This window comes from Rhipicephalus microplus, chromosome 6 (genome assembly GCF_043290135.1).
Source record: "Rhipicephalus microplus isolate Deutch F79 chromosome 6, USDA_Rmic, whole genome shotgun sequence".
Classification (NCBI taxonomy): domain Eukaryota; kingdom Metazoa; phylum Arthropoda; class Arachnida; order Ixodida; family Ixodidae; genus Rhipicephalus; species Rhipicephalus microplus.
The window spans coordinates 5,276,186-5,298,390 of record NC_134705.1 but is presented as its reverse complement, the minus strand read 5'-3'; the positions used below and the strand labels follow the sequence as shown (position 1 = coordinate 5,298,390).

The window sequence follows — 22,205 nt, the reverse complement described above, 5'->3', positions numbered from 1 at the left end:
TGCAACCCTCCACTACGGCATCTTTCATAATCATCTGGTGGTTTGGGGACGTTAAACCCCACATATCACTCATGTGCTTATCATTTGCCAGTCATGCCGTGCGCTCGGAACACGCACATGTTGTTAAAGGGCCAGCCTGAACAAGATCTTGAAATAATGGGGTGACGCCAGTCGAAGCACAGATTCGTATAATGACAGTCCGGGCATGTCGCAGTTTAGCCGAGTTGAAAGCCGTGCTTTCTGCAGCGTTCGCGTCTCTTTGCCTTGCGATAGTATGCCGTCACAATTGTGCTAAATGTGTGCACTGCCTGCATCCATGTGTTAGTTCCTATATATTCTATTATTGGTATGCGGCCTGCGAAAGAGTACGGCAATGATTTGGTGCTGCATAATACAAGCATACTGCATGCAAATCGCTGCTGTTAAGTGGAGCAGCTGGCGTGGCGCTTGAATAAACGCAATAAGTATACTTACTTGTACACTTTAACTAGGCTCGTAGTTTTTCCTGCCCGTTGAGATTATATCCAATGGTGGCAGAGCTCTGTGTTTTTCGCTACAGATGCAAATCTGTGTGATTGGAAAACACTGCATTGGCATGATTGGCGTATCGTGTTGTGATCTTCACAGAAAGTCCTGAGTAATATCTTACTCTTGCGTGGGTTGTTTTCGCTTTCGAAGACGGCGCAGTGGTGCTGAGACGACTTTTTCTAAGCATGGTAGTTGGCATCGCGCATGAATACAATCAGTAAGCATAGACGAGAGCACGCCTATCTCGCACCCAGGCGCCTTCGTTGGAATACCCTCGCTCCCAGAGGCACCATAATGTGTTTGGAACTGCCAAAGCACGTCTCGCTAGCATGGCAAGCAGTGGCTCTGGGAGTTTAAAAAGCGAAAACACGCCTGTTCAGGCTGCGCCCGCTTATACAAATTGCATCCCGCAGCGCCCCTTCGTCACTTCAAAAATGCGCCACCGAAATGCCCGGGTACCTACAGACTCCGTCGCCGACCGCTACCGTGTTGTTTCCTCGTGCTTGCGCCTGTTTAGTTTTGCCTCAGGATGCAAGCTTGAGGAATTATCAGCTGCTAGTGCGACAAGTTGATTTAGTAGTCCACGAAAAGGGAGCAGCGCTTCGGGGTGTTTTTTTTTTTTTGCCGAAAGTTATAACCTAAAATTGAGAAAGCATATTGCGATTTTCCGAAAACTTCCTGTGTGTTTGTGGTTGGCGTGGATTAACGAAAAAACTACTTAAAGAAACTCGGCGATATTTGCGTCTTCAGGTGTAACTTCATTACGGTTGAGTGCTATAGCCGAGCACTTACCTGCAAACAGAGATAACTTACCGTGATTACCGCACATGCAAACTTTTCCGCAACCACTGCGTGCACAATCAGCATGTCAGGGAGGCGGTTAAAAGCGTAATAGCGATTGCGGAAATTCGGGTATTGCATTGAAACAAACTTTGAAAATGGATGTGAAACAACATTAGTTCACTTTGAAGTATACCCAATCGGTTAGAGTTGGGGGGGGGTCAGGATTTTTAAAAATTGGTCAATTGATTCCCTAACATGGTCTCCATCATTTTCAGGGACTCCACTGTACATTAGCGTACAACAAAAGTAAAATATAAGGTGAAAAAGGTGTCAAGACATACGGGGAAAAAAAAAAGTGATGACCGGCATTACCGCGGCACGCATCATGCGAAGCCTCTATCTACCTCGCATAATATTTTCCTCGGCTGTTTCCAGAAATTTCAATCAAAGAGGCTCAACATCAGCACTGTTTAAAACACTAGGGGGGGAAAGGTGCTAACTTGGTAGTGTGGGCTGCAGCAATGTATTAATATTATATCTCTTGTAAACTTGCCTAGCTCTGCATGACTCATTTTCAATGGGAGCTGCTGCGCTTCGCTCATCCACTCTTAAAATTGCCACTCGAGGCTTTCACTTGTTCTTGGGCCATGCAATTTGTAGTGAAAGGGAGATAATGGGCTCTCGTAGGTCGTGGCGGGCAGCCAGTGTACGCGGTGGCTGGTATACGTGTCGCACATCTTGATTTTTTGGCTTTGTATCAAGTGAACGAACGAGGCCTTCCTGATCCGATGAGCTCGTTAAAGTTTGACAACAAAAAACCACAATGCTTTCCTTTCAACATCGCACACAGCAACAGATGACGAGCCCCCAGCAAACCGCGCTGCAGCCCGTGAACTACCGTAGGTACCTGGGCATGGCGGGAGAGGGCGATAACGGCGGAAGTGACATCACATGAACACTATGTGTAAAATGTCATCTGGGTACCATTGCGCTGTCATCTGATGCGACAATAAGCAGCGCAAGAAGAAGAGATTGCTGGGTACTGCCTGTAAGTTCACAGCGCATCGCAGGAATCGTGCTGGTGCGGTGTGTTGTGATTGCACAGATTTCCGTCGAAAACAAGAAACTCTGAGCTCCGCCTCTTTAGAATATAATTGCAATCGACAGGAACAATTACGAGCTCAGTAAAGTGTACGAGTAGGTATGTTTATTGCGTTTATTCAAACAGGACTTCAGCTGTTCCACTTTATAGCAGCGATTAGTGTGTAGTATGCCTGTAGTATGCGGCAAAAAACTATTGCCGTACTCTTTCGCAGGCCGCATGTCAATAAGATATACGTATTGCGACTCACGCGTGAATGCATGCACCGCGCATGTTTAGTACAACTGTAACAGCCTTCTATCGCGATGCAAAGAGACGTGAACGGCATTGAAATCATTCCTTTCGACTCGGTCGAACTGCGACATGCCTTGACTGTCCCTAGGCGAATCTACATGTGCTTTCGGGCAGTGTCACCGTAGCATTTTAAGATGTTGTCCTGGCTGGAACTTTTTGCACTGCATGTGTGTTCCGAGTGCCCGGCAGGACTGGCGATTGATACACATGCGTTGCATGAGCGTAAGTTGGAGCCAGATTCTAGCGCTACGTTGACGCCGGCTTACAGCACAAATTCTACCTTGTCACAGCCAAGGCACGCCGCAGTTAATGCTTTCCGCTGTTCGCGTTTCTTTCAGTCGGATAATACGTACCTGATGAAGTTGCTTCCCCAGTGTGCAATGCACGTGCCGCAGACATTTCGGACTGTCGAGGAAGGTCTCCTCGGCGTTTCGCACGAAATCAGCCCAAAATTCTATCAATGGAACAGCGTGAAACATGCTTACAGCTGGACTTCGGTTGTGAAGTTTCGCGTCTGATTTGCAGAGCGGCTGCTTGCGTGGCAGTTGAGGGTGTTGCTTCGCCGCGCTTGTAACAGATGGTGCCACGTGCTTTTCAATATGGCAGCAAGCACTGAGCTCTCTGTGTTCAGGTGTATGCTTACTGGTGCATTTTTTCTAGGTTTGTAGTCTTTTTTTTTTTGTTCACGGCATTTATTTATTGGCAACAAAGCTCGACACTTTTGGTTGCGGATGGAAATCGGTGGAAGGTGAGAACACCGCACCGGCACGATTCCCGGGATGCGCTGTGAAATTCACAGGCAGTGCTCAGCAATCTCTTCCTCTTGCTCTGGTATTTTTCACATCTGAAGATCACACAGTGGTACCCAGATGAATTCTTAGAAGCGCATTTCAAAGTTCCAGAGCCGCTGCTTGCCATGCTAGCGAGGCACTCCTTGGTAGTTCAAACCAAATTTTGGCGTCTCTGGGAGTGATAGTATACCACCGAAGGCGCCTGGATGCAAGATAGGCGAACTCTCATCTATAGATCGTCAATGAAAAGCGAACTTACCAGCAGGTGTCAGCTGATGTTCTGGGGCTATTTCAAGCACTTTTGCTGTTCGGGCTGGAGTTGGGTACTTATCTTCCATGTGTCTGCTAATGTCATCCACTGAAGGAGGAGCATTGAAATCTATTAAAATTGCCAGGTTCAAGAATCAGCTGTGTGCAGCATTGATGCCATGTTGAGAGCTTCAAGGCCTGGTCCCTCTCTGCTAAATGCAAGAGAGTTTAATAGCGACGCCAGGTAGTTGGCAGACAGCCGGTATGGACAAAAATACTCTAGCAGTCCAGCGTCTACAACTCGTGCGCATGCTCGCGCTTCGCATTCAGAGATGGTTCCACTGGTCATTGCCTTGCGAATTCCCCACTACAATACCCCGGCGATGAAGACAAGCCATCCTGGCGACTCAAGGTGACGAGAGAACAGGTGGGCTGTAGCAGGGCTTGAGGCGATTGACGTGGATTGTCTCACGACCAAGGCGCTTGTCTGTAGATGGCTTGAGCGGTTCAATCACATAGATGACTGAAGAAGGGCGCTGTATGACGTGGTAAGGGCCAGTATACTTCAGTGCAAACTTGGGAGTCAGTCCAGGAGAGTGGAAAGGCAGTTGGAGCCACACGAGAGAACCAACGGGGAAAGTGTTTTGAACAAGATTACGGTCGTGGCGATCTTTTCGGAGTGCTTGATTATCGGCTGTGAAGGACCGTGCGAGCTGATAACACTCTTCGGCATGCTCGGCCACTTCAGAAACTGGGCTGAACTTGGAGGCATCAGGATTGTATGGCAGAATTGTGTTGAGTGTGCTGCATGGGTCACGAACATATAAAAGAAAAAAATGGAGAAAAGCCTGTTGTTGATTGAATCGCTGTATCGTAAGCGTACCTCACGAAAGGAAGAACGACGTCTCAATTGGAGTGGTCGGAATCAATATACATAGCAAGCATGTCTCCCAGGGTTCTATTGAAACGTTTCGTTAGGCCGTTCGCCTGAGGGTAGTAGGCTGTTGATGTGCGGTGTACTGTACGGCATGAATGTAGGAGTTGCTGCAGAACTTCGGACGAAAATACACGACCTCTGTCACTCGGTAGCTCCCGTGGTGCACCATGACGGAGAACGAACCGATGCAAGATGAAGGTTGCAACGTCACAAGCACCAGTCGAAGGTAGCGCTGCCGTTTCGGCGTACCTTGCTAGATGGTCGGCAGCCATAATCGCCCATTGATTACCACCAACAGAGCACGGTAGCTGGCCGTACAGGTCAATCCCAACATGGTCAAATGGGCGTGCAGGACATGGCAAAGGCTGCAGTTGACCGGGTGAATGAGGAAATGTCTTGCGCTGCTGACACTGGGAACATGAGCGAATGTGTTGGCGTACAAACGTGTACATACCCCGCCAGTAGTAGAACGTTGGCGGATCCGCTCATACGTCTTCAGCGCACGGTCGTGTGCGTGTTGTGGTTGAGCATAAAAATATTCACAGATATCAGACCGCTTATGCCTGGGTATGACTAGCAGCCATTTACGACCTGCCACTTGATAGTTGCGAGGGTATAGCAGGCCATTCCGTATGGCAAAATGTGTTGCTTGGCGGCAAAGAGTATGGAGGTAACCGGAAGTAGATGTGTCAGAGAGCATATTCAAGAGCGAGACAATCCAAGGATCCTTCTGCTGTTCAGATGACATGCCTGTGACTCTGACGGCTGGGAGGAAAAGGTTAAGGGCTGATATTTTCGATTCATCAGATTTCACGGGTGATCGCGAAAGTGCAACTTGATTAGACAGATGCTTGGGCTAGTTGGTGATTGGGAATCAACATATTTCAACAGCGCAAGATTACGAGTAGTTATGATGTAACTACAATGGAGACAAGGACAGAAAGAGCGTCGACTTCAACTGAAATTTGATTAGCAAGAACGCTGGAAATATATAATCGGGACAGAACATCACCGCACAATCGTGCAACCTATTGCATCACAGCAAGACAATCGTCATCTCATTGCCCCGCCGCGGTGGTCTAGTGGCTAAGGTACTCGGCTGCTGACCCGCAGGGCGCGGGTTCGAATCCCGGCTGCGGCGGCTGCATTTCCGATGGAGGCGGAAATGTTGTAGGCCCGTGTGCTCAGATTTGGGTGCACGTTAAAGAACCCCAGGTGGTCTAAATTTCCGGAGCCCTCCACTACGGCGTCTCTCATAATCATATAGTGGTTTTGGGACGTTAAACTCCACATATCAATCAATCGTCATCTCATTATATGGTTACAACACCACAGCTCTGGCATTGTAACCATATAATGAGATGATGATTGTCTTGCTGTGATGCAATAGGTTGCACGGTGATGTTCTGTCACGAGTATATATTTCCAGCATTCTTGCTAATAAAATTTCAGTTGAAGTCAGTGCTCTTTCTATCCTTGTCTCTTCTTCTGTAGTTACGTCGTAACTACTTGTAGTCTTGCGATGTGCAAGTACAGTCAAATCTCATTATTTGGAACCCGTTTAATTAGAACTTTCGGTTAATTCGAACTCACGATGAGGTTCCGTCAAAGCTATGTGTATTCCAGTGGGTGAAAACGCCCGGTAATTCAAACGCCCAAGCACTTCCGACGGTTAATTCGAACATACCACGCTCCGAAAATGCTCTGAGCACCCTGCCCAATTCCTCTGCGGCATCTGCGACGCCTCAACGCTGCCCGTGAAGAAAATGAAAAGGAAAGAAAAGGCTGCGGTGGAATGTTTGCTCCCTCTCAAAGGCCGATCTGTGACGCGCTCGTGTCACGCTTCTCCATTATCCGACCCTGCCACGTATAGACCCTCCTCCTTCCAATGCTGTGCGCAAAGAGAGAGAGGAAAAAAAAAGAAAGCCGTTGCTAGGTTGAATGATTGTGTGGTTGAAGGAAAGGATAAAGGCACTATCTTCTGCAGCCCTTGCCCCTTGCGGGAGCACAGCTCTGCGCCTGAAGGGGAGGGGGTCTTTCACGCACCTGTGCCACGCTTCGCCCTTTCCCTTCCCTGCCACGTAACCCTTCTCCATTCAACGACGCCCGCGAAGAGAGCAAGGGGAAAAAAAAAACAAAGTTGCCGTGGAGTGTTGCTTTTCTCTCAATTACCAATATGCTTCCCTCCGCGTTAAGACGCTCCTTCTTCCTCGTCACGTGCTGGCCATGCTGCGGCTGCGTGGCGGAAAGCGGGAGGCTCCGCTACGCAGCAGTCGTTGTTGTCGTCATCTTTAGGAAGTGTCGGCGCTAAACATTTCTGTGCGCAACTTCTCCTGCTAGGAGAATGCTGAAGCCGAAGTATAAATGCTTTGCAAGCTGCGTGCGAAATTGATTGACTCGCTGCAAGGCAAACGTGTGCAGACGTGCATTACCGATTACTTCAAATAATAACGGATGTCCTGTGATTTGTGAATAAATGTAAGTCTTCTTAAAACTTCCCCCTCGTGTGTTAGCTCAATGCACATGCGCCACTGCATGGAGAGCCCTCCGTTTATTTAGCTTTCATTAATTCAAACTTTTTTTAATTCAAACAAAATTTCGGGCCCCTTCGAGTTCAAATTGTCGAGATTCAACTATATGTTGATATACGTGAAAGCGCATATGCGTCAGAGTGCTTTTGCCCCAATCGGTAGACGACGCGTATGTCGAATCCCTGGAGGCGTAGTGACCAATGTCCGAGACGACCAAAAGGATCTTTCAGTGAAGCCAACCAACAGAGTGCGTGATGGTCAGTCATAAGTTTGGCCGTACAAATAAGGGCGGAACTTGTTTATTGCCCACATAATCGTGAGGCACTTTTTTTCGGTAACAGCTCTTTTTCGGTAGCAGAATAGTTGGCTTCTGCCTTAGTGAGGGCGTGGCTGGCATAGGCGACCACATACTCCGTAAAACCAGGTTAACGTTGCGCAAGTACTGCACCAAGGCCAACGCCACTTGCATCCGTGTGTACTTCGGTCGGCGCAGTAAGGTCGTAATGGCGCAATGCGGGTGGTGAGAAGAGTTGGCGCAGTGTTGTGAAGGATTCGTCACAGGCTGCTGTCCAATTCAAAAGATCTGTAGGGCCGGCAAGGAGTTTGGTGAGCAGGGCGATGACGGAAGCAAAGTTTCGGACAATTGACGAAAATAGGAGCACAGGCCGACAAAGCTCCATAGTTCCTTAACTGTAGTCGGCTTAGAAAATTAGGCAACAGCACGAAGCTTGTCAGGGTCGGGAAGGATGCCGGCTTTCGAGACGACATGACCAAGTATGGTGAGTTGTTTAGCCTCGAAGTGACATTTCTTCAGGTTAAGCTGAAGCCTGGCGTTTGTAAGGCACTGTAGAATCTTACGCAGACGAGTGAGATGCGAAGTGAAATCGGGTGAAAAAACCACGACATCGTCTAGATAGCACAAGCATATGTTCCATTTGAGACCGCGTAAAATGCTGTCCATCATTCGCTCGAATGTGGCGGGCACATTGCAGAGTCCGAATGGCATTACGGTAAATTCATAGAGGCCATCCTGTTTGTCGAACGCTGTTTTCAGACGATCAGACTTGGCCATTGGGACCTGTTAATAACCTGAGCGGAGGTCAAGCGAGGAAAAATATTCTGCACCTTGGAGACAATCGAGAGCGTCGTTTATGCAGGGAAGAGGGTAAACATCTTTCCTCGTAATGTTGTTTAGGCGCCTATAAGCTACGCAGAACCAGATTGAACCTTTTTTTTTTTTTTTGACGAGTACAACTGGCAAAGACCAAGGACTACAAAGAAGGCTTGATGACTCTATGCTGTAGCATGTCGTCTACTTGTTCTGCAATTACGCGACGCTCCACCGGTGACACACGATAGGGGCGCTGGTGCAAATGAGTGCTATTCCCCGTGTCAATTGTGGGAACAACGGTGTTCACACAATTGCGCAAGTACTGCAGATGAAATGAAATTTCAGATGAAATGCATCTGAAAGACTTGGTGTAACATCTGGCGTTCCACAGGGCAGTGTTTTGGGACCGCTTCTTTTTTTTTCATTTACATCAATGACGTAACATCTACTATTGATCCGAGAGTTTCCATAAAACTGTTTGCAGACTGTCTTATTTTCAAGGAAATCACGGCCACCGATGACCAAGTCTTGTTAAACAGCAGTTTGACGGGAATTGGTCAGTGGTGCACTACCTGGGGTATGAGCTTGAATGCTGACAAAACAGTCTTACTTCATGTAACGAAGAAACAACCCTTTCAGTTTTCTTATTCATTAAATGGTGCACCAGTGGTAGAAAAAAGCCAGTACAAATACCTCAGGATAACGTTCACCAATACTCTGTCGTAGTCAAAGCACATAGAAAACATCTGCGCATCTGCCACACGCAAGTTAGGCTTTTTACGGCATAAACTCAAAGCGTCACCAACTCATGTCAAATTACTGGCCTTCAAAATGATAATACTTCCTAAACTGCAATACGCTTCGGTCGCATGGGACTCCTTTATAAAAAAAGATAAATACCGGCTGGAAATGGTGCAAAGACGCGCTATACGCTTTATTTTCAACAAATATAGGACCACTGACTCACCAACTTCTCTAATGCTGGCGAATAGCATTTCAACCCTGGAAGATAGATGAAAAATCGATAGGCTGAAACTGCTGTTTGCTCTTTATACTGGTTCCACAAAGGTAAATGCATCGGTATACATTGAGCCATTTCAATCGCGCCCCACGAGACATCGACACACGCACAATTTGCTTCCGCATCGAGCCCACACAAACATGTTCAAGAATTCATTCTTTCCACGTACAGTATCGGAATAGAATTCACTGCCTGAAGTGGTCTTCAAATCTCAGTCTATTTGCCATTTTGAGCGTGCCATATTGTCTGTACTGTAGTCTGTACTCGACTTGCTTTACTGTTTAACGCAATTGTGAATGTTTAATAGGGAGACAGACCCATTTCCGTTATTCTGAAAGTCGTATTAACCTGTGTTTAAGCTCATCTATATATCTCTGTATAATGTACTTATCTTGTATTTTGTGCACATCATTCATCTATCACACTTGCGTGTGTTTTCCACTTAATTTTTGTGCCTCTCCTGCTGGTCTTTTCAAGACCGCAGTATGTTGTAAATAAAAAAATTCTTCTTAGCACCGCTCGGGGAAAGTCAAACGAACGCCTGAATTCGTGCAACAGGGCAACAAGCTGCTCTCCTTGAGCCGGGGCGAGATGACTGCCAATAGAACGATGAAATGCATCGGAAGACACGCTGTCCGAGGGAAGGTGTGAAACCAACGCGTTGAGCTCCATATTCGGCTCTGTGTCGAAGAAATTGGCAGGCGAGATAATACCTTCATTGATAGGCTGAACGTGGCCGAGCTTCTCTTTGCGGCGCAAACTGATGGGGCACGAGTTCGGATTGAAAATAACTATTCCGGTAGTGTCTTGACAAAGCGCTAGAACGGCGAATGGCAGCGATGTATGGTGGCGACTACGGAAGATGTCAGATGGCATGAACAGGACGGTGGCGTCAGAAAGTGAAGCACAATAGGCAGGGACAAACTGGGCGCTAAGTGAAGGAAGGTTAATGTCCGTCCCGACGACAAGGTTAGCCATACTAGATACGGCCGCATAAACAGAAGCCTTATCACAAAACGGTAACAGCTCCATTTCGGCCCGAGCGCAGTCCACGATGGTATAATGACGTGACAAGAAATCCCACCCTAGAATGACATCGTGGGAACATGAAGCCAACATGTAAAATTCAATGGTGTACAGCATGTCTCGAATTACCACTTTTGCTGTACATGCCGCAACGGGCTCAATTTGTTGAGCGCTCGCAGTGCTGAGAGAAACCACGGAAGAAAGCATCATCGCTTTATGAAGGGAGCGGCAGAGTCTTTGACTTATCACAGATATTGCGGCACTGGTATCGATGAGTGCAAGTGTTTGTACACCTTCGACTATTGCATCGATAAGATTGGCAGGGACTTAAACGATGAGACAATGACGCAGCTCGTGCCTCTGAACTGCGGCAGTTTGTTTTCTGTCTCAATGGAGGTGGGTCGTCGAGGCATAGGCGACACAGAACAACGACTTGTTTAGGGAAGGCAAGTGGTAAGTAGAACGTCGAGAAGTGGAGGTTCGGGTGCCGTAAGCAGCTTGCGCATCGCATTCGTGAACTTCAGATGGCACGTGAGGCGCGTGGTGAGTAGTCAGGGTATCTTGGTGCGCTAACTGCGAAGCACAGACGAAATAGACGTGGAATGTGACCTGGAATTCTGCAAAAGTAACATATGGGTTGGTTGTCAGCAGTGCGTCAAGGATTTCTGGCGTGCTGCTGTGTAGCTGGAAACGGCGCGGTAGACGGTCGCTCAGGTGGACGGTCACTCAGGCATAAGAAAAAGAAAACGCTTTAGGCAAACAAAATGTCTGGTATGCCGCACTCTTAACACAAGACTCAACCAAACTTTAATTTCACATTTGTGTGCTTCACATGGTTGAGTAGACACAGTTTTACAGAGCCTATTTGTTTCAGGATTATAAAATGCTTAATCTGCTCAATTTTCAATAATGTTTGCCAACGAAAGCAGGAGTTTAAAAAGAGACATGCTGTGAGTACCTTGAGTGACTTAGGCTTTCAGAATGAGGGGTGATTGTGCTTCAACAGGCGCTGGGCATGCTGTTCTGGCACAAGTATGACCTTGAGAAGGCGGTGGCTGACCTTGCGAACTTCACGCCCTTCCCGGACGAGTGGACAGTCGAGGACAAGGTGCTCTTCGAGCAGGCCTTCCAATTCCATGGCAAGAATTTCCACAAGATACGGCAGATGGTGCGTGCCAGTGCTTTGAAAAGTTTTTTATTGCTGGAGACTGCTGCAGCCTGCCAATCTTCCCTGGCAAGTACAGTGCATACAAGGGGACCTCTGGATTTTGTCTCAATTATAAGAAATTATTAGAAATGCTACAGACCAACTATCATGGTGATCTCATCAACATTTTATACAGCTCTGCATGGTTTCCAGTAAGTAACGTATGCTGTCGGGCTAGATGGTGTGTAACTGTGCAGAGCCCTCTAGGATATATTTAAGAATTTCTTATGGGGGATAGCCCCATCCAGTCCTAAAGGCGCCTTGCTGCATGCCATCAGCGCACTGCGGCAGAAAAAAGCATTTGACCTTCGTTATATCAAGGCCTGTTTTTTCTTTCTACTGGTTTCTGGTGTGCATGGCTTGGCTCGTTTGGCCGTTCTGCAGGTATCCTGATAGCTGCACCAAACTGCACCAAGAGGTGAAACCTGCTGCATCCTACTACATCTTGGTGAAAATCTCATAATTTGTGCTGAGCGTACGCCTAGATGTCTTGAAAAAGAAGACTGAACATGCTTGTGAACTATATTTAATCAACCACTGTAATTTTCAGTGGTCATTTGAGCATACTGACGTGTACTTTGGGGTATCATTTATCTATATACTTATTTATTTACGCTTGGGGCCTTTCGACAATACAGGGGAGGGAGTGGTGGTGGTGGGGTTACAAGGCAAACAAATGAAAAGGACCGATAACTAACAAAGGTAACATAGTTCATTATTAGTACAGCTGTGCCAATCGCACCAATTTCATACGATTCTCCTTCATTGTGCCGAGCTGCGCCAAAACCTTGAAATTTGCTGAAATTGTGCCACGTCGCGCCAAAAAGCTTGACTAGCCTCAAAATTATCTCAAGTGCGTTAATTTTAGCGAAAAACGAAGGCCATATTGGCCACCAGCACTTTGCGTCATTAATCAATCTAAGCGGCAGGCCCTAACCTTGAAACATAGTGTAAGTTATATACTCATTAGATGAGGACACTCCCGAATTGCAATCGACCAGATTAAGTATAAGATGAAGTAACAACGCTGCGCGCCCATCGGTCCGCCGACCATAGCGGATACCTCTTGGCTGGTCAACAAAACATCAAGAAAAAAAAAAACGTCGCAGCCATCAACGATTCGTGAGAAATATGAATTGCCCAGTCGGCAAACGCGGGTAGAGCATGTTAAGATTGTAGGTCGCATTTTTCGCTCGCGAACAAGGTCAACGTTTTGCGAACACAGTCATTGCCAGCCACCGCATTTGTTGCCATAGCAACGGCACATAAATCATTTTTCTGGCTTGATGTTGCGCCGACCCGGCGATACATATCCGTCGCAAGGCTGTTGTTACTTTATCTGGTCGAACGTGCCTTGCAAGCAAGCCGAAAAAGTTGGGCCTTGTGCTAACCTGCTCGGAACAGTGCTCAAGCCACCTTCGCCACAGTACACTAGTGTGTCGCGGAAAAGGGTCGTGATTTGGAAGAGGCTGTTAGCACTAGTCACGAAACACGGCACATTTTGTTAAATTACTCATGTGTGTATACTAGTGTGATCGCTAGCAATCAGAGCAGTGAGTGGCACTTATGCTGCCCCCCCCCCCCCCCCCAAAAAAAAAAAGAAAGAAAACATTGCGCCCAAGTTTTTCCTTCCTCATCCCTACTCCTCAGTTTTATAAATCTCCTGATTTTCAAGGCCCCAGGGGTCCCCAGCTTGGCAGAGGCACATTCGAATTTGCAGAGTCCGTCAAAGGATTCCTCTGGCATGGCAAGTGTTAATGTGGGCTTCATTATCTGCACAGAAGGGTAATGTAGAATACTGCTTCTGTTGAAATAGCAGTGCACATGTTCACTATGCACAAATAAGGTGGGTTGAATGTTTTGTGCATATATTTATTTGAATGTAAGCCTTCTTTTTTTTACTGCTGCAAATTTGTTCTTTCATTAAAAAATTTTTCCCATAACCTGGTCCAAATTAGATTTTGGCGCTCTAAAAGTAGAATTTTTCAGCTCCGAAAATTGCTCCAGATTCTATTTTGGCTTTTGCACCTTGTTACTAGAAAGCTTTCTAATCGCACAATGTTAGCTGAGTATATCAAACATTGCAAATAATGAGAACATAATTATAGAATGCAGAAATTAAGTGCAATAACGTTCTGTGCTAGTTGGTGACTGATCATTGTACTATGTCGTGAACTAGTGCACTTCTTACTGGTACAAAGGGGACAAGATGGACATGACTCTCACAACTCAATTTATTTGAGAAACAATACTTCATACACATATGCACCCACACCCTCCCGAGCAACCAAATATTAAATAATAGTTGATGAAAACTTCTTACATCATAGCACATTTTGCACACCTAACGATAAAATAATCGCATCACGTTGTGGGGCCCCGATGTTGAGAACGCCACGCTCTTGGAGTGAACGGACACAGTAGACACGGTTGGAAGGAACCAAAACAACAAACATTTATTTAACTGCTTTTAGAACGACGATATCGTCAGCCGAATTATTATACATATTGTGGTCCACACGCTAAACAGCCTTACACAATACAACACTCAAAATAGCCTTACAATACACAACACTCAAAAAAATAAACACAAGAACACACTCAAGGCAACTTTGCCAACGCTTGACTCGTCGCGTGGGCCTACCGCAGATGACCCGCGGGGCCGCCCACTAGCACATATGCACCCACACCCTCCCGCCACGCGGGTCCACCACAGATGACCCGCGGTGCCGCCCATGGCAGACCGACCGCTAAAGAAAAGACAACCGTTCACGCCAAACGTTCGGCCCGAGGAACTGTCACTTGCGCCGACACTTCTTCTGGTTGCAACCAGCACTCACGAGGGCGCAGGGCTGCAGGCAGTTGCGCATGTCCATCACCCTATCTCACGACCGCATTCCTGGCCAACAGTAAAGATGATGCCCAGAAGGTAGCCAGCCGCGGTTTGCATCACTCCCGCTGCGTACACTCAAAACACTCGATGGAACAATGCAGTAGGGCAAAGGGGAGACAGCCCCGCAGGGGCGCCTGCGCAAGTAGGCGTTTGGTGTGTAGCGACACTACGGACCCGAACAAACGGGGTAGTTTTGACTCCCTCCCACGCCTAGCCGTGCGTGGCTTTGCCGTGTCCGGGGAAAAGGGAATCCTGAGGGTTGAGCCGACGCTGGGTGATTGGACCTTTAAGGCCCCCCGGCAGAGGCAACACACCCCTTTGGCCCCGGCTTCACGTAGACGGCACCCCTGGGCTGACCCACCTAGGGGAAATCGGCAGTCGCCTTTTCCTATCTCTCTCTCCCTACATCTTCGTCTTTTGTTCTCACTTTACATCTTTCCTGTATTCTCCTCACTTCATTTCATTTCCAATTTTTCCTGGCGGCAAGGGTTAACCTAGTGTAAATATCCAACCTTGGGTAGATATATTAGGTTATAGCGGCCATGTACGGCTGGCGCCTGCGCTTCCTTCGCGTCTCGCAGCGTCCCCTTGTTGGGCTCGGTGGTGGGTGGCTGGCATGGCCGCCGAATAAGCTATCAAATTTATGGGAACCCCTTGCCCTCTCACAACTAATCGCCCCTCCAAGAGGTGGCGCACCGATGCAATTTTTAAATTTATTCCAAACTAAAAAGATAACTTCCCGAAGTACCACATTATCCACTGTGAAAGTACAGAAAATAAAGCTAGAAGCATTTCACCTTTCTTTGTGTCCAAAAGCCTTATAGAAACGCTGGGCGCAGGCTACAAGGCCACAAAGACCGCCAGTGGTGAACTGTTACTTGAAATAAAAGACAACGCACAGTACCAGAGACTACATAAACTCACAGCATTTGGGGATCAGCCTATCACAATCACACCGCATCGAACCATGAACACAGTGAAGGGTGTTGTATCAGATGGAGACGTGATGGACCTCTCTGATGATGAACTTCTAACAGGCTGGAAAGAGGAAAATGTCATTCAGGTGCAGCGTATCAAAATAAGAAGAGAAAATAAGGAAATCCCAACGAAGCACATCATACTAACTTTCGCATCTAGCACCCTCCCCACTGAAATAGCAACAGGATATCTTAAAGTGCCAGTTAGACCATACATACCCAACCCGCGGCGCTGCTTTAAGTGTCAGAGGTTCGGGCACGGCTCCCAGAGCTGCCGAGAACAGCTTACCTGCGCGAAATGCGGCACCAAAGGTCATATTGCTGGCGATGACTGTCAGCTACAAGTCCACTGCGCAAACTGTGAGGGTGACCATCCTGCATATTCCAGGTCATGCGTGGCCTGGAAAATGGAAAAAGAAATTATTAATACAAAGTTTAAATTGAACATAAGCTTCTGTGAAGCGCGGCAGCGCGTTTCCCCGCATTTTGCTGGGAACACATCGTATGCCGAAGTGGTGCGAGGGGGGTCAGCACCACTTCGGTTTTCGGCAATGCCTTGGACCACGCCCAGCGTGCCGAGGCAAACGCCACGAGCCCCCATCCTTGAATACAGCCCCACCGAAGGCCCCTGTGCCCCACCCTCCTTGAATACAGCCCCACCGAAGGCCCCTGTGAACCTTGGCAGCAGCCAGGGCACCACACAAACTAAAGAGGTCCCCTCGACCTCCAGCCCAGTGGGGTTTAAGGCTTCGTCTGTCACGACGAAGCCTACAACGAAAACAACATTATCTGTCGTCTCTCCTGAGGCGATGGACACATCAACTGCACCGGCGCAGACTGCGCCAAAGGAGCGGCGGGGTTCCCTCGACCGCTCTAAAAAAGACAAAACGGTAATTACAGGGCCTTCTAAAGGCTCTGTAAGATAAGTCACTTCTCTCTTTAGACACCAGCCACACTCATTTCGTACACACAGCACTTCTTTACTCCCATAATGGAGACACAAATTATACAATGGAACATCAGAGGACTACTTCGAAACCTCGACGATGTCCAAGAACTTCTACACAAACATTCTCCAAAAGTGCTGTGTGTACAGGAAACACACTTAAAATCCAAGAATACAAATTTTTTGCGTCAATATGTTGTCTTCCGAAAGGACAGAGATGATGCTGTGGCGTCATCTGGTGGTGTAGCCATTATTGTTAATCGAGGAGTAGCATGTAGTCATCTACCACTACTAACATCCCTAGAGGCAGTGGCTGTTCGAGCAGTTCTATTGAATAAGCTCGTCACCATCTGCTCTCTATACATACCGCCGCAACACCGCCTGGAAAAACATGATTTCCAGTCTTTAATAGATTAGTTACCAGAACCTTATTTGGTTCTAGGGGACCTGAATGCGCACAGCGGTTTATGGGGTGACTGTCGATGCGATGCACAAGGTCGTCTCATTGAACAGTTCCTCTTTTCATCAGGTGCTTGTCTGTTGAATAGAAAAGAGGCAACATATTATAACCTTGCAAACAATACTTACTCCTTCAAAGACCTCAGTATCGCATCTCCTTCACTTACACCATTACTTCAGTGGAAAGTCATAAATAATCCATACGGAAGTGACCATTTTCCTTTAGTTTTGAGTACACCAATAATATATGAATGTCTGCCACAAGTTCCCAAATGGCTGGTAAACAAAGTCGACTGGGAACAATTTCAAAAGATTACACACTTAAGTTGGATTGACATATGCGGATTAGGCATTGATGAAGCTGTGCAGTACTTCACGGCTTTTCTTACTGACGCAGCAGCCAAGTGCATTCCACAAACATCTGGACTGCCCGGCAAACGACACGTCCCGTGGTCGAACACTGAGTGTCAGAATGCGCGAAAGGAACAGAACAGGGCATGGAGGTTGCTGCGCAACTCGCCGACAGCGGAAAACCTTGAGAGCTTTAAGAAAATAAAATCTCGAGGCAGGAGAACGCGTCGGCAGGCCAGAAGAGAAAGCTGGCACAAGTTTTTATCAGGGATAAATTCATATACACAAGAGGCTAAAGTCTGGGACATGGTTCGTAGGGTAGCAGGAAGACAAGTACACTCACTCCCACTCGTAAACACACAGGGTGACAGCCTGGAAGATCAGGCGAACTTCCTCGATGCACACTACGAGCAAGTGTCTAGCTCGTCACACTATACTGAAGTTTTCCAAAGATATAAAGCAAGGATAGAAAAACAAAAACTAGAATATAAGTGCACAAAACACGAGGCATACAACCAACCTTTCAACTTAGCTGGGCTACAAACATCACTAAACTCTAGCAGTAATTCTGCACCAGGCTACGACCGTGTCACGTATGAAATGTTGAAAAACCTGCCGCCTAAAACGCGAAAAACTTTACTCTCTCTATACAATGCTATCTGGCTTTCTGGCACCATCCCTGCTTTCTGGAAAGAGGCTATTGTTATCCCTATTTTGAAACAGGGCAAGGAGCCTTCCTCAGTTTCAAGGTATAGGCTCATTGCACTAACCAGCTGCCTTTGTAAACTTTTTGAAAAAATGATAAACCGCCGACTCTTAAATTTCCTTGAAACACACAATCTGCTTCACCAGTTCCAGTGTGGGTTTCGAGAGGGTAGATCCACCACCGACCATCTGGTGCGTATCGAGGCACAGATCCGAGACGCTTTTGTCCACAAACAATACTTCCTCTCAGTGTTTCTCGATATCGAGAAGGCTTACGACACAACATGGCGTTTTGGCATATTAAGAGACTTGTCTCACTTGGGTGTGCGCGGTAGAATGCTTTCCATAATCGAGAGTTACTTGTCCAATCGGGAATTCCGTGTCCGTGTGGGCAGTATTCTCTTCCAAATATTTGTGCAAGAAACGGGAGTACCGCAAGGTGGTGTACTTAGTTGTACACTTTTTATTATTAAAATAAATTCCTTGCACCTGTCCATCCCCCGCAACATGTTCTATTCCACATATGTCGATGACGTCCAGCTTGGCTTTAAGTCATGCAACCTAGCAATGTGTGAGCAGCAGGTTCAGTTAGGTTTAAACAAGCTCTCCAAATGGGCAGAGGAAAACGGATTCCGGCTGAACCCAGAAAAAAGCACGTGTGTCTTGTTCGCCCGAAAGAGAGGCGTGCACTCAGAACCTGACATTGAACTGAACAATCAACGTCTGTCTGTCAATGCGGAGCATAAATTCTTAGGCTTTATCTTGGACAACAAGTTGACATTCGTACCACACATCAAGTATTTAAAAACAAAATGTTTAAAAGCCATGAGTGTTATAAAAGTGTTGTCACGTACTACGTGGGGTAGTGACAGGCAATGCCTCATGAACCTGTATAGAAGCCTCATTCGCACCCGCTTAGATTATGGGGCCGTTGTCTATCAGTCTGCTACTCAAAGTGCCTTGAAGATGCTGGACCCCGTGCACCATTTGGGCATCCGCCTTTCTATGGGTGCGTTTCGCACCAGCCCTATAGAAAGCCTTTATGTTGAGTCAAATGAGTGGTCGCTTCATCTGCAGAGAACTTACATGTCCTTTGTTTATTTCCTTAAGGTGAAAGCAGACAAGAAGCACCCCTCATACTCTACCAATTAATGATTTGTCGAGCTCAACTCTGTTTCAAAACAGGCCTCCGATGAGGCAGCCCTTCTCAGTTCGCCTGAAGAGTCTAGCCGAGGAAACTGGAGTCTCACTTGAACACACTTTAATGGCTCCTGTAGCATACCCGCCACCGTGGCAATGGCAGACTATAGACTGCGATGTGTCTTTTCTAGAAGTTACAAAACATGCGCCTATTGCCCATATCCGGACATACTTCCTGGATATTCAACACAAATACATACGTCCTGAGTTCTTTACAGATGCCTCTAAGTCCAACTCCTCTGTGTCCTACGCTGCTGTTCGCCCTTCCTTTTTGTATGCTGGCCCTCTACATCCAGGCACAAGTATCTTCACAGCGTAAGCTTATGCGATACTTGTGGCAGCTAAACACATCAAACAATTACAAATACAAAAAGCAGTAATTTATACAGACTCCCTCAATGTGGTAACGGCTTTGCACAGTCTTAAAAAACAAAAAACCTTATTCTCGTCTCACTCTACTCCATTTTATGCACACTCTACACACTCAACCAACATGTTGTAGTGTGCTGGGTGCCAGGGCACCGTGAGATTCAAGGCAACGTGATGGCGGATCAGCTTGCTGCATCTGTCCACGAAATCAGTGCCACTACACCCATATCGATCCCGCCCCTTGATCTTAAGCCGTCTCTCAAACGAAAGCTCAGGGACTACTGGCAGAGCAAGTGGGAGACGCACACAAAACAAGCTACACAATATCAAGCCACACCTTGGCCATTGGCCACCAGTATCAAAATCACGTCTAACAGAGGTAACACTAACAAGACTCAGGATAGGACACACATACACGACACACACACATCTTTTGTCCGGTGGCGATCCACCATTGTGTGACAAATGTGGTGAGGCATTAACAGTTCTTCACGTTTTAGTCCAATGTAAGCAATTAGACACTCTAAGAAGACAACACTTTCCATTACCCTACCGACAACATATACCATTAAACCACGCAATGTTTGTTGGTAGGGAACCACTTTTCATCCATAAATCATTGCTAGCTTTTTTTAAAAGATGTCGGTTTTTACCATGTAATATACCCAGGCATTGCGTAGCGTGACCTCTCAAGAGAGGTTGCTGCTGCAGTGACTACGTTTAAAAGCACTTGCCTCGCAGCCCTTGGACTCAAGGGTGCTGATGAGGCACTTGTGCTAGTGCCAAATATTTTTACATGTTTTTATTATCAAACCTTTGTCACCCTTTTTACTATGCATATCACGCCACTGTCATGATCTTATTACTTATATTTTTACCCGCATTATCGCGAGGAATTTTAAGGCCCTTATACAGCCACGCAACATATCATTGTCCGCATCTCTACTCATCGAAATGGCGCTCTTTGGCCATCAATTTGCCCTTGCACCACAAAGCGCCACACATCATCATCAAAGGGGAGACAGCTTCAAGCTCCTCGCCCATGTTGTTTGATGGTCAATACTAGTACTGCTGGCAAATACATCAGCAGAAGCCGAGACGCCCAGCTAAAAAACAAAGGTCGCTTTTTTTAACCCGTGCATCGCAAGACAAAAAAAAAAGTGAGGGAAGCATAGTGTAATACCTCAACCCGACGCTCCACCTAGTTGTGCCACGTGCGACAGGCGGCTGCGCAGAGCCTTAGGCCTAATTAGTCGCTTGACAACAACCGGATTCCACCCAGCACCCAACCTAGACGCAGAAGAGGCAGCTGCAAGGAGTCGCCCATTCTGTAAGGTGGCCCTACTCGTTCGCCGCACACAACAGCTTACCGAGCGATCAGCGCCCACTGTCCCGGACGGTGTTACAGCACCCCAGCGTCGAGCTGCAAGACGTGACGGCAACGACGCCTGACTCCCTGAGTCCAAAGAGATAGAAGAACCTATTTACAGAAAACCGGACCACCCACGAGGCTTCCGTACTCACTCGCTTTGGGCTTGGCCTACAATCAACGTGCTCTAAGCTCTGCTCACCACAGCATGCAGACCACATGGCTCTTGCACCAACTCAACATTGTTCCTAAATCCCAACCACAAAAAAAAAAAAAAAAAAAATCCACTTGCGAGCAGAAAAAAAAAAAAAACGTTCCAGCAAGTTCATACACGTCATGACAACCGATCTCCTCGATCTCAACAAAGCACACTGCCGACGTTAGCAATGCAAGTCCCCTTTGCCTACTCTACCCGGGCTCAAACAAAAGCTTGCTCTGAACCGCGAAAAATTGTTCTCCGATGTTCCAAGAGCCCCACGTTGGGCACCAGTGTGAGGGTCTCGATTTGGAGATTGCCGTGCTCTTGTAGTAAAGGGCACAGCAGACGCGGTTGAACCGAACCAAACAACACTTATTTATTTAACTGCTTTTAGATCGACGATATAGTCAGCCGAATAATAATACATATTGTGATCAGCACGCTAAATATCCTTACAAAAAATTGTTACGCACAATCCAGATGGTTTAAGAAAACTATTTGTTAGGGCAAACTTGCACCCGAAAAGTAAAGAAAAATGTCGCAGCTTTCTTAACAGACGATTCGAAAAAGGAATGAATCTCCGAGAAGACCTCGAGCGGTGCCCCACTTCTTTGTCAAAATCCCGTGCTGAGGTGGTGTGTGCTGCCGCGGCCTTTTCTTGTTTAATTATCGGGCCGCTGATCTCTTGGGGTGTGCACGAACTTGCGCCCGTAGTTTGAATACTGCGTCTGTCTTGCGTCCTGTTGCGTAGAGGCAGTGTTGCTGACATGGTCTGAATGCGTGGTCTCCATTGGAAAAATCGGTATTCCTAATTATTGAGTGTGTATAGTTCGATGTTCATTGGCTGTCATAGTATGGATTCATCCTGACCACATGCACAATTTCTGTGCTCTTTCGGCATCTTGACGAGCTCACTTGTCCATTCGGTGTCACCTCCTAGTTCAAGGGGCCGATGCGATGAAGGACTCTGTAAGGGCCGAAATAGCGCCACAGAAGCTTTTCGGAGAGGACAGGCCTCTGCACGGGAGTCCATATCCAAACTCTGTCGCATGGTGTGTAGTCGACTCCTCTCCACCGAAGGTTGTAACAGTTTGCATCAATGCATTGTTGTATTATATGATGTCGCACCTACTGCCGTGCTTTTTCGATTCGCTGAA

At 47.1% G+C, this 22,205-nt stretch overlaps 1 protein-coding gene across 2 annotated transcripts in view; it reads left to right on the top strand.

Annotated features, from left to right (window-relative positions):
* The window catches only part of LOC119167764 (REST corepressor 1), a 276,247-nt gene that overhangs the window by 30,770 nt on the left and 223,272 nt on the right, over positions 1–22,205 (top strand). The window contains exon 5 of one of the 2 annotated variants that reach the window (XM_037419292.2): positions 11,380–11,541. The exons of the other annotated variant lie outside the window; for it this stretch is intronic. Within the exon in view, the coding sequence (XP_037275189.1) occupies positions 11,380–11,541 (162 nt within the window). The remainder of the gene's footprint in view (positions 1–11,379; positions 11,542–22,205) is intronic. 2 annotated transcript variants of the gene reach the window in all.